The sequence below is a fragment of the Spea bombifrons genome, chromosome 4 (genome assembly GCF_027358695.1).
Source record: "Spea bombifrons isolate aSpeBom1 chromosome 4, aSpeBom1.2.pri, whole genome shotgun sequence".
In the NCBI taxonomy this organism is placed as follows: domain Eukaryota; kingdom Metazoa; phylum Chordata; class Amphibia; order Anura; family Pelobatidae; genus Spea; species Spea bombifrons.
The window spans coordinates 53,178,893-53,192,731 of record NC_071090.1 but is presented as its reverse complement, the minus strand read 5'-3'; the positions used below and the strand labels follow the sequence as shown (position 1 = coordinate 53,192,731).

General features: G+C 36.2%; 1 protein-coding gene across 8 annotated transcripts in view; it reads right to left on the bottom strand.

The window, feature by feature from the left end:
- FOXP2 (forkhead box P2) overlaps positions 1-13,839 on the bottom strand; it is a 116,216-nt gene that overhangs the window by 6,593 nt on the left and 95,784 nt on the right. For 6 of the 8 annotated variants that reach the window (XM_053463000.1, XM_053463006.1, XM_053463002.1 and 3 more), the window contains one exon: positions 6,389-6,478. The exons of the other annotated variants lie outside the window; for them this stretch is intronic. In XM_053463000.1, the coding sequence (XP_053318975.1) occupies positions 6,389-6,478 (90 nt within the window). The remainder of the gene's footprint in view (positions 1-6,388; positions 6,479-13,839) is intronic. 8 annotated transcript variants of the gene reach the window in all.

Sequence of the window (13,839 nt, the reverse complement as noted above, 5' to 3'; positions counted from 1 at the left end):
AGAAACTACATGACAAGGTTGCATGAGTGGCCATTATTCCAATTCCCATTTGTTATACAGACATCCAATTAAAAGGGACACTCCAGCCATCATTTGCACTTTAATGTATATGGCAGCTGATTGTCTCCCATACATTTTCGTTTCTGTCCCCTTGCAAATGCATAGTGGGATTTGCCAGAACCCCATCACGCATTGGCTCCCTTTCCTTGCACCCCCAACTTACAGAAGATGTGTTCGGCAACTGTAGATACTTTAGTAGGCCCCCTGAAACTGGGGTTACCAGACTCTCCCCCTGGCATGTCTATGCAGAAAACACTACCACTTAGCTCAATGGGTGCCCTTTAACACTGACTGACAGGTAAAGAATGCATATTACAGTACTTACAAAGTACTTTAATAAGCATTCTTCGTTGCTGAGGCTGCATGGGACATTAAACTAACCTATGACACCAAAAATACTGCATCTAATACTTTATTTTTTTTTTGTTCTAGAATGTATTTTAGTAAGTCCCCCAAAGACGGTGGCTGACCAAGCCACTAACACCTAACTGCGCAAGCTAATCCAACACAACCATAATGCATATTGCCACTAAAGTCTTGAAAAGCCAGTAAACGCTGTAATATATTGAAATTGATTTAAATTACCACATTATGGGAAAATTAGATCTTCAGGGAGTATTCATTAAGCAGTACCATCGAGGAGACAGTATATCAAACAGCCAGCATAGGGATTGCAGCCGTAGACACTTCTCATTTAATCTAGCAATTTACAAAGAAATATTGGGCTGAAACTGTTTATAGTTACTGCATACAAACAAGAACATAAAAACCTCTATGTTTGAGGTAACTGCAACAAGGTTACACTGATATGTATTTTTTTTAATACATTTACAACATTCTTACCAAAGATTTAGGTATGATTGTAGATATCAATGCCACTTAGTAATATAAATATATTGCCTCGTTATTTTATTCTTGGCTGTTGTCTTATCTTTCTATCTAATAAAAGTGGACCAATAAAGAGAGTGGTATATATAAAGTGGTCTCTAAAGCAGCTATTAACAGAGTGTTTATAGTTTTCATTTAACTACATAAGATTTATTAAAATTCAATGTTTTGTAACATACAAAAACAAATCCTGATATCATAACCAATTTATTTGAAGTGTAGGTAAGATCTGTGCATTCCCGGTGACATAGACATTAAAGAGATCTTAACTGTACCTATGCTGTTAATAAATATTTATATATTCCACACTGTTAACAATTGGGGATTCGTGTGTAACAAAACTGTGGCAGTCTGAGCTCCTGAATAATACAAAAAATCAGCATCTTTATCTCGAGCAAATGTCAAAACACTGACTTAGATGTACATTTCTATTATATACATATACATAAAGCACACTTGTGGATATAAAACCTTGGTACACGTTCATCCTTTTAGATTACAGGCATATCCACCCATGAATTCTACAAGCAGAATAAACATTGATGGTATGACAGGAGATGAAACTGAGATCCTTCGAACAAGGACTGAATTGATAAAATGCGATAATCACTTTGATACAAAGGCAAGTGCTATGAGAAACGCTTGGTGCTTTCACAGTTGACTGAGGTTTTAGGTGCATGTGTAGCGTCAGACGAGGAAATAGTATTTTAGAACTGTAGATTCAGCTATCTAACTTGTCTATACATTAAGAAATCCCAATCCCAGTGAGTTTCACTTGTAAGAAGGGCTGAGCTGGCCTTACATGATGCATAGTTTGACTAGGAAGATTTTTTACATCACCTTACCGACTGAACTATGCGTTTACAGGGGCAGTTTGGCTTTTTTAATGCAGGGAACTATGGTTGGGTGTCAGTGTTTGTGGATCAATTATATAGACAAGCACAGTTCTAGTAACAATTCATGGTAACCAACACTAGATCATCTGTCATACTAAAACAGTCAATCATCTTTATTTATTAAAAAAAAAAGTTAAAGTGACGTTCAGATAGAGGACAGTTTAAGGCAGGTTTGAAATAAAAACACAGTAAAGCATGAATGCTTTTAAAAATAGACGACATGTTGTTAATTCCTTTTTATCATTTAACACAATGCAAAGCAACGATGTTGAGATCAGGGCCAAACCATCCCTTCCTGGTGTCATTGTTTATCTTTACACTGAAGATAGTTCTTAATGACTTTGGGTGTGTGAACGAGGTCGTTGTCATGCTGCAGAATACGTTTGGGACCAAGAGATGCCTCTGATGGAAATTGCATGATATATAAGTATATGCTGGTACTTCTCAGCATTGATGAGACAATTAATTCTGATCAAATTCCCAACTCCATTTGCAGAAATGCAGCCCCAAGCTTACAAGGAATCTCCACTACGCTTCACTGTTGCCTGAAGAACACTCATTCTTGTACCTGTCTCCAGCCCTTTGGCAAACAAACTGCCTTCATCAATCCAGAGCACCTGCTGCCATTTTCTGCACTCCAGTTCTCGTGTTTTTATAAAACGTTGAGTAACTTGGCCTTGCTTCCATGTGGGAAGTATGCTTTTTGTCTCCAGGAAAACAACTTGTGAGCAGACGTTTCTGGACAGTATATGGGTGTCAATGTGGATCTGATGGCATTGCTGGACATCTTCCATTAATCTTTGTCATTAAACTATCTTCCACAACCTCACCTTGTTAGTGAGTTTGGCTCTTCCTACTAAACAACAGTTTCTGTTTCAGTTAATGATTGTGTCTTAACCTACATATTAAAAATTGATTATCATTATCATATCATTATATATATTGTAACCTCGCCTGTTGTTTCTGTAAGTCAAATTGTTATGTTATATACTACTCGTTCTATGGATTACGATTGCTCTATATAAAACATTAAATTAATATAAATTATTTGAAACAAGTAACTGGTTAGCATTTCAGGGACACAGAGGAAAAGGGTATAAGAAAACATCTTTTAAAAATGTATAATAATGCATATAGTCACACTTCTATAATGCATTGCACGTGCTTTTTTCCTGGTATGGCTGGCTTTTAAATCAAACAAAATGTTAACTTTTATTTGTATCTGACAGCTGTTAGGGATCACAAGGTAAATGGATTCAGACAATTCTGGCCTAGCCTTAGGCAGGAAAAAAGAAAATATCAGAAAAGTTTCTAAAATGAAAGTTTGCCAGATTTACTACTAGAATTAGAAAAATAAAGAAAATAGCCATAACATGGATATCCAGGAAATGTTGTTCCCATGATGTCAGAGGCAAAGGTATTTACCCAAATCCCATGGATTGAAGTCCTACATTATGCAGTATAAAATTACACCTCATAAATATCTGGCTACAATATGAAAATATTTCACAATGTTTAGATTTCCAATAATTGCTACATATAGTGTTATGTGAAAATCTTAAGCAAATGCAAGGTATGGTCGGTACTTTTCTGTAACAATTTTTTTTTTTTTAAAGGCATTAAGTACGGACACAGTTTTATACGCGTGACACCTTAACCTTAGGTTTCTAAGTACATACAGTTGATATGGCACATTTACTATTTACTGTCAAAGTAACACCAGCTTGTGTTGAGAACCTAATGGAAATGTAAAAACCACATTGTACATCAAGAATAGTATTTAAATTCCCAACAGAACTAACTGTGCCTTCAAAAACAGGTCATGGCGCTATTTTTTCACTTCATTTACTTGATATGATACGAACTGTAACAGTTTATATTATGTATTAACATTTTAAAAGAATATTCAGGGTAATTAGTTGAATAGTTTATCCTATTTTATTTAAAGAGTGTACACCCATGTGTAATGGCATCTCCAGTATGTATTAGATGCTGTTCCGTTAAGACAAAACATTACACACTATATTTAAACTGTAGAAATTATCTCATTATATTCTTTTCTCTTAAGGTTTAATCATATAAAAACAACACAGACACTTTCAAGGAGTTTTTTGTTATTGGTGTCTGCTTTTGTGTTTCATGACAATTAAGTGTTCCCTGCAAAATTAGGACTAACTAAACTTTACATGATTAAATCATTACTTCTGTTTGGGCAGTCAGCAATATTAGAAATGCTACTTCTGATTCTTCAGTTCCAAAAGGAACAGCACCTTTAATAAGCATGTAATGCCAGAAAGCCACCATAAGGTGAAAATCAGGTAGCATTGTACACTGAGCTTGAGTTCATGACATACTAAGAGAGATATGGAAACAAAGATGATTTCCCTTAACCAGTTCCTAAAGCAAATAGGTATCGTGATGATGATTGGTGTCATAAAATAATGGTGGGTTCAATGAAAGGTCATCTAAGAGATTAATGGATATTATATAGATGACTTGACAAATGGGTCGGAGGGAAAAGATACTATCCAAAGTGATACCATTCCCTTTCAGTGTTTTCAAGGTTAGACCCTTGTTAACCTTTCCTTTCTCAAGTATTCACACAATGGAAGCCCAGGTCTCACCCTGATGTCCTACATTCTGAAAGATGCTCGGTGAACTGTGTCAAAAAGCTTCAACTTTCATGTAGTATTGTCTATGAGATGTCTGTAGTCAGAGACAGTTCTTGTCAGAAGCAGACGGCACCAGAAGCAATCAGCACTCAGAAAAAGGAATAGTTGTGACACACTCTCTACGCAGAATCAAAACTACCGATCACTTGCTAATTATAGTTGGCTATGTATCCTAAAATACAAGTCTGGCAGTTTGTGAAGATCTATATTAAAGGGACATTCCAGCCAGCATATGAACTTTAATGCATATGATAGCTGAGTGTCACCTTATATTTTACCTATTTTTACATTCAATGTATGGAAGGAATCATGAAAATACTCTCCTTACATTTGTTTTCATTACCCATCGTCTATTTGCCTTGAACATGGAAAGCCTCACCTGCCTAGCTGCGCACAAGAAATAAAAAACCAGGTGTCAGCTCAGGTGCTGGTTCTGAGGAGCACTCCGAGTGGTCTAATAAGAGGCATGTGCAGAAAGCAAGTCAGTGATCTTCATGGGGTAACTTTCCTCCTAGTCAACAGCTGTACCAGCAGTAATTTATAGGACATCTTCTATGGCAGGGGAAATGCAGTAACAACACAATGTAGAATTTATGTATCAATTAATTTAAGGTACCCTTTTTAACACACACAAATGAAATGTGCACCATACACATCATAAAAACTATAAATGTAGCTGGAAATTGTGCACCTGCTAATTTGTAACATCCAAAGGTGTTATGCTACATCTGTCTTTTTTGCTATGTAAAAAGGACATTGTGGGGAGATGCTTAAGACCCAGAAATCTACCAGGTTACTGACTAGCACATGTGTATTAATACAGTCTCATATCTCCATGGAAAAGACATTCAACATATTTATCTGAGTTGTGATGCTATATTCAAATAGGCATGGCATTGTACTTATGCCAGAAATCAGACATCAAACTACACAAATAAATCCTCTGTGGGAAGCAGATATAAAACAAGTTAACTTGGAGGACTAGGAATATATATTTACTATGAACCCTTAGGGACATATACCATAAATAAAGCAGAATAACCCATAATCAAGGAAGATGACTGATTATCCAACAAAGATACTGACAATTCCTATTGTTACCAACGCATTAATCAACACAGACACACAGCGTGAAACGTGATCTGAAAATGCACCAGATACAAGAAACGATTAGAAATAAGTAGAATATGCATAATAAGTCTTTACATAACGTACACCTTGCATGTGTAAGCACAGCATGCAGGAATAGAGAAAAAAAACATGCAAAACACATTGCAGCACGGAATGGGATGAATAAGGTTCTCTGATAATGGAGACAAGATGGACAAAAAAAAAGTTAAAGCACAAGTGCATGATGCAGTGGGTGTAAACCGAGTCGGGAAATAAAGTGGAGGTTGAGGACCTTCGTGCAGTAGAGTGCATGAGGGTGTGAGAAGATATAAGGTAAGGTAGGAGGCTAAAGGTGGGGAGGGGGCATTTACGTTTCATCATATTGTATCTGCTCCACAGCTCAACTTGTTCAGTACTACATCTTAGAGATGTACGTTTGCAGCTGTGCTATATACATACATGGGGCAAAGTGTAGGGGCAGGTGAAAGACAGCATAGCATATACATTTAATTTTTTAATCTGATAAATACTAGACAAATGTATTATGATGTGCAATTTAATCTTTCAAAAGGGCCCATTCATATAGATCCACTGATGAAGCCACTATATGGCTGTGATGGCATGTTACTTAAACTTGTATTTCTTTTAATATGTGTTGGTATTTATATAAATCTCAATATGCTTTACATGCAAAGTCATTAATATTGTGCCAGCCTTAACTCCCTCCTACCCCATAATCACATTAAAGCATAATAAGCTCACCGTTGTAGGCACTCGAACAATCTCAAAGTGGAATGACAGGGGACTGGAATGATCCTTTTGTCAAGAGGAGATACAAGGAACTTGAATGATCTGAAAGTGCAACAACAGGGCACTGGAACAATGTAAAATGAAAAGGTACAGCAAAAGCAATGACCCAAACTATGGGTTATACTAAAAGCCCGTAAAGGCAGGCGGAAGATGTTAAAGCAGTCTCTACAAACAAGACAAGGTGTTTTCCTAACAAAATCCAAGAAAGTGTCATAGATAAATGTAGGCACTAGAAATGAAAGTGTTTCTCGAGTGTAATTAGAAGCAGTGCTTTTTAAACAGTTAACCAGACAAACATAAATGTTCCACAATTCACTAGGAGTCTCAAGAAAGTAGAGGTGATTACCAAGAGTGGAAGGAGCCCCCGTTTCTACCCACTTACTGCTCCCTGCTACTTTTAAGCCTACTTGATGCCACCCCTGACCCTGTGAGTGGGTAATCCCCCCTTTATTTCAAACATGCCCCCCATCTTTCTTCCTATGTGAAAACAAAAGCTCTCTGTGCCACAGCTGCAAAAAGTACAATGTCTTATTATTCATTGCATTATATTCTGTAGCACTCTTTTAAGAGGAGATTATGATATCAACGGTTTTTAATACTAAAAGGATATATATATATGTGACCGCTACTGCCAGTCATCACTGGGTCATCGATCAAACATTTTCTCCTACACATAATGCACCTAATAAAACAAACCATACTTGGCTTACAAATCAGTGACTTAATGTTACGAGAATGTTAATGTTTAAAACACAATCCGAACACTAATTTTGCATACAGAGCTTAGTTCCTTGAAAAAACAAACATGCCAATATGTCTGCTTTACAAAAAAACATTAGTTTTTAGAATTTTGATTAAAATAAGGTTTTAAAAGTAGGAAAGTTTATTTTTTGGAGCAGTAAAGTCCCTTTAGACATTTTATAAAAATACATGCGTAAATACAATGATCCATTAACACTTTTGCTCTGTTTTGAAGCATTACACAAAATGAAATGTGAAAATCAGTTGTTAATGCACACAGTATCAGGAAACCAATGCTGGGTACCGTATTGTTCCCATAATTGCATATCATAACACTATTTGATTGCTTTCACATAATAAGGTGGGAGGATATCCTTATAAGTATTGTAGAGCAATTTCAAGCAATCATAGTGTCTGCAATGGAATGCATTTTAAAGATACCACTGCTTCAGAACCTCACATATATTCCATTTCTCCGAAGACCAGAGAAGAGAAAGTGCATCGATGGTCAACGTAAATAATTTAGGATGAAGTAAAAGGCGAAGCCGAAACTGATCCAAGTACAGTTAGGCTGCGGATAAAATGGTCAGATCACAAGCCGCCTTACGAAAAAAGTCTGCTTTTTTAATGAAAATCTTGAAAACAAAGATAATAAATCGGTGTTTCTGAGCAGCACACATACAGAAATACAAACATACATTGTATGTATATTTTGGCAGCATGTATGGTTTTGTATCTATAGCTTTGCTGTATCTCTCTTTAGTACGGGAAGTCCTACTTTAAGGTCCCAATCTCTCTGCCCCCCTTTTGTTCTTCGATGTCTCTTATTTCTAAAAGCTGGTTGCAGGGAATGAATGTATCAAAGTGTTCTTGAGCACTAAAAGGAACAATCTTGTGTATGGAATCAGCCAAAAATCGGTTTAAAAATGATTTAAATAAAATACTTTATTTCTGTATATTCCCACAATATGATAGTGCTTAAAAAGCTACAGAAGTCTCTCGCATACTGTAAATGTTATTTTTTTCAAATTAAATATTCTGCTCTAGTTCAGCTATTTTATAAGTTTTAAATGAGTGCTCGTTTTAAGATCCATTAGAAACCAAAATTTGTAATTGACAATTTTTGTGATGTTATAATTACAAGATCAAAGATATGAAGTATTGCATGATTGTCTAAATTATGTAAACCCGTTCTGTTCCTATATTAGATCTGTATTATAATTAAAAAAAACGTCATTTTTAATCTGACAATGTCTCTGCTTAATCCCCTGCACAACATGTTCACAGAGTTTCATCTGCTCTTCATGCGAGAGGCGCATTGTTGATTTAAGTTAGGGGAGCAGTGGGTTGTTTTGATAGAAAACCCGTTAAGTAAAAACATATGCTACAATGCTAAAAAATGATTTCCAATCGAAATTAAAAACTACAGCATATTTTATTTATTTGGTTTGACACAATGAGTTTGCCACCAAACTTTTCAAATGGCTTCTGAATACAGCTTCTGCTTTGAGAAAGCAGGTTAATAAGACAGAGATACCCAGAAGAAAAAGCGTCAACACTTGAAATCAAAGCTAGAAAGTCTTCATCTAGGCCTTGGACAATCTCTACGGAGGCCCCCAAAGTATAATATTTGTAAGTACTAACACATTCTATACTGATGAGGTGTCTGCTTCAAAGAGCTTACAGTCTATGTTAAAATGGGAGATAAAAGGATGGAACAGTGCTGATTAATATTCTTTTCCTTGACATTTTTAATCCAGTTATCCATCCTAAGAGATACATTGTAAGACCAACATTTTGAGATATGATTGATGCTTCTAAGGCGTTGCTAGCTTGTGACAGATAAGGCTCCTTAAACAGATGTTTAAAGAATGGGGGGAAGATATGTGTATGTTCTCATGCGCTCGTTCTGTTTTGATGAACGGTTGTTTATTGATATTATGTTTATTGAACAATAAATATCCAATAAAAAAAAAATTATGTTGACATATGGATGTTTAAGGACTAAGAAAGGGTTAAAAAGTTAAAAATATTTTTTGAAGATGTGCTAAAGACATCTGTTAATGGCTGCAGTGATATTTTTAGTATATTTTATTGATAATTTAGCATTCCATTAAACATCAATAATATTTTATATTGCTGCTGTAACAAACAGGTATATGCTCAGTATGTGTTGCTGATGGTTTCAAATGTTGACAAATTTGCGAACGCGCCTTGAAGGCTACATTTTGTTTTCATTTTACTGTAAATTATAAACTTGCTATAAACGCTTAAATGTTCCAATTTTCTAATAGAGGTGATGCTCTTTTATTAGTTGTCCGATGCTGATAATTATGCAGGATTTCAGGACCACTCCAGTTCCTCCTTCTAGAAAGCCCATATTAATGAACGGCTGCTTAAGGAGAACCTCAAAGTACTGCCGTAATTACCATTGTGAGAGAAACACCGCTTTAACGGCCTTATTACGACTATTTTCCTCAAGCAATTTTTTTTTTCCACCCTGAGTGTCATGAAAAATGCATGCAATTTGATATTGCAATATTTGATGTAAAATGTTATTAAAATCTATATTCTAAATAAAAGTTCCATCTGTATCATATGCCCGGTTTTATTACGAACCGAAATGTAATTACATGATGTTTCTTGTTAGTTTGACTGAAGTGGTTAACAGTATTACATGTGATTCTACACAGATCACATAAGGAAATGTGGTTTGTTGAGGGTATAAAACCGGTCGCAGATAGGTAACAGTATGAGTGTTAGCACTCAACTAGTTATATTAAATTCAGTTTAACTTGGCGTCATTAAATGCATCATACGAAATAAAAACACCACCTATCCAATCCTACGTTGGGGTTTGAAGAGCGATAAAAATGGAACACTCATGACAATCATTACATTGGTTATTATGGCCACTTTTACATCATAACTAAACTTTATACCTGACCTATTACAATGCCCAGCTACAAACAACACACATTAACGTACCGCCTGAGAATAAAGGCCCAAACACACTTCCCCAGACAAAACTAATTCCAAAAAAGTCATGTTAATGGGTACAAGTATTTTGGGCAGCCCCGAACAAAATCTGAAATGTACATGTTAATGTAATAATATATGTTGCATTATTGCTTCTTGAATGGCTCGTAGGCCTTTTAAATATGGCAATGTGTATTATTTTTCCCCGTAAGTTGCAGTGTGATCCTTTTTTGCGCACCCCGGCATGTTAAACAGCCATTGCGCGCATAACATATTTGTAAAGCGGCTTTTTTTTTCACAAGCTGTTTTCTTTAGAGATTTAAAGCAAAATTACATTTGTTTTTAATACATGCAACGTAACTCCTGTTTGCTCTTTAAACTTTTATTGTCCTGGTAATTCATACAGAAAGAACGCATTAACATACCCAGGAGAACTCTTAAAAGTAAAGAGCCAGACTAGGATGCCTCAAGCAAGCCACTGCATGGTTCACAGCATAGCTCAGGAAACCAAAAACTTTAGTCAGACTCTTCACTTTTCTTGTTTCTCAATGAAATGCTCTCCGGAGCTTTCTACACCAGTTTGTATTCTATCATATTGAATGCATCTAAGGATACCTTCATAGAGCAAACCTTTAATTTCAAGGATTAAATGGCTACCGGAGGAATGGCACATAATACCCAACGTTATCAGTTTTGTGTTCGGCGAATGTATTATAAAATATATTATGGGATCTGATTTCATTTCGCTAGCGAATGTGTTTGACTTCCCTATGGATTGTTTAAGGGACGTGCAGACGCATGTAAACGTTTGCGGTAAAAGCCAAAAGGGATTGGTGTGCTCAAACAGCTGCAAAAGTGACTATTTTATTGGTAAACATGTAAGAAATGTCGAAACAGTTTGACAAGACAGGACAATGTTATATTATATTATTTAAATTACAAAAAAAAATCCTGTTAATATTGGTGATGTTTTCAGGGAGCTTTAACTCTTTAAACACCACGTACCTGCGCAATAAATCATTAACACACACACACACAAGGTACCCTGCTTAAAAGGAAAATGGAAGATAAATGTTGCATTTTCTCATTACCAGGAACATGATTTAAAACAATATCTCCGAGGTCCACGTTTCACAATTTAGTAAACAAGAAAGTACCACATTTGACATCACTCATTAAGGCCAGGCATTTCTAACGCTTCGTACACATTTCTGAAATCCACAATGCATCAATTTTTAATAATTCCACTCTCTCAGCTCCATTAAAAAGATGGTAGGGGAAAGATTTTAGAGTAATTAATGATATAGTTGGCTGCTAAATATTAATAGGAATCGTAGTTCTGCATAAAATATAACATATAAACCTTGCCAATACAGACACACCAGTAATTAAAGTTGAATATGTAATTACACTGATTTATAAGACAAGGAAAAAGTTACACTCGGCTCGGCTCTGTGTAAACCATGGGTAATAGTTAAAGTTATATTTAATGGTTTTAATAAAAGGGCAATGCACTTAATTTAGTGCAAGTTCCGAGCTGGTTTGAAGATCGTAATCAGTCAGATAATGACTATGTACATTCCTGGGTCCTTTTATGGATATTGGCTCAATAAGGAGGATTTTCTCCTTTTTGCATCCGAAACAGTTATAGCAGCAGGACGTTAATAAATATAATATGTCTTTTGTAGGATCAAATGTAGATCCCGGGCACATGGGATTTAAAAGAACAGTCATGCGTACAATGTGTAGTGCTGGATAAAGTGCAGTATATAGCTTCATAGTAACAGGTTAGCCAAACAATTTGGGTTGTCTTTTTTTTTTTTCAAGTGAAATTTAAAATGTATTTATATTTAAAACTTTAAGCTAAACATATTGCCCCTTGTGTAAGAAGAAATGTGTATATTTTTTCTCACTGATGCTTAAATTAGATGTAACTAATTAAGTATTAAGTAACAATTAACTATTTGTTACTGGGGTAGCGTCATTATTCCCCAGGGCATTATTTAATGAATCTGAGGCAGAAACGTGCCTTAAATGAGATTCTGAATATGGACTCATTGTTTGTCTATGATTAGATGTAAGCAGGTCCTAAGCACTGCTCATCTGGCTACGTCTTTTGTGTTCCTGATGAAGGCTATGCCTCTCCTATGACCAAACTATCTACAATACACAGGTGATACTTTGGGTCTAGGTGATTCAGCTTGAAACTTTTGTAATATGTATACATGGAAGGATCTGAAACGATTAGCCTATTAAGTTTGTTGTTTGTTTGTTTCCCCTGCTTATAAGTACATCATACTAATTCAGATGTATTGCCTAATCTGGGTTTGGCTGGTGTACTTATGTTAGTGGCAATGAGTAAGGTGGCGGAGGCTTGCAATTTCTTTTATAGCTGAATCCTTTTTGGATGCAGAAAAATAAATCCAATAAAAATCTGCATAAACTTTCTTGATATGTGTTCATAATCTGTGCTTTGCATATAGATGCATGTAATTTCGTCAGTGTAAGCAGCCCAGCTATTCGTTAAGTTATACATGGAAACAGCTGTTTAACAGATATGTGATAATTTTATCAAGGGTCATCTTTAATCCTCTTCTAGTGCCCCCCCAGCCCAGACATACCTGTCACAGTGTGATGAAGGCAGAGTTCTGTGCAGCTGGTAGAGATGTCTACAATAGGAATTTCTCCTTATGCAAATTTTAAGAGGGGGAACTGTTAGCATAGAGGTCTGTACCAGTTGATGCACAGTCATCCACCCTCCATCACATAACTAGCTTGCCCCTGGCATCTATTGATGGGCCCCAGGGACAGCTGCTGTGGGCTCTAAGGTAAGCCTTAGCCAAGGTTAGCTGCCCCTGTTGTCCTACATTAAAGATGGCCCCGCACTGTATCATGCCCATGCACTGATGGCCAATTACTCCAGATTGGATCAACAACCAGATAAAGGTAAAGACTGCACACATCCAACATTTAATCTAGACTTGGGGTAGACATCAGACTGACAACATTCATTCTGGCACTGCTCACCAAAGCAGCATTGTAACAATAGGGATCACAATCATCTTCCCTATAGCTTTGTATTCAGGAGGTCTAGGAGGTAGAGCAAAAGGATGCAGTATTTGATGATTTATTTGATGTCCTTAGCTTCTATGTACGGAAAGTTAGGAAGCAGGTGAGACACATAATATGTCCTCTCTGCAGCCATCCTAGCCGTAGACTATATGTATTCACTTGGAAGGACAGGACCGTCTGCCCATCCCTTAACTTGACCATTACGGATACAAGACCATGGACAGACCTTCACATGAACATATAAAAACATGTGAGGGAGCGTGATCTACATAAGAGAGCAGCAAAACCAGAACACAGACCTCTGCTGCCAAGCTATTCAAACTACCCTCTTAATTTATGTGTGGTAGTCCTACCACAAATAATTCTAAATTATTAAAAGAAAAGAAAATAGCCTTTTAGTATGGTGTTGATATGAAGATTACCCAGTGTTCAAAAAAACCTTGCAAATTAGTATTTAGTAAACTCAACCTCAAACCATGTGTGGATGTTTCTTTTGCTGCAAAACCAAGAAGTGCACTTCTTCTTAACTCAGCAACACATCTAACTAGAGATCTCACACTGATTAATGTTGAGTTGGTTTGTTAGATGTGGTGATTGTACTGTGTAGCTAG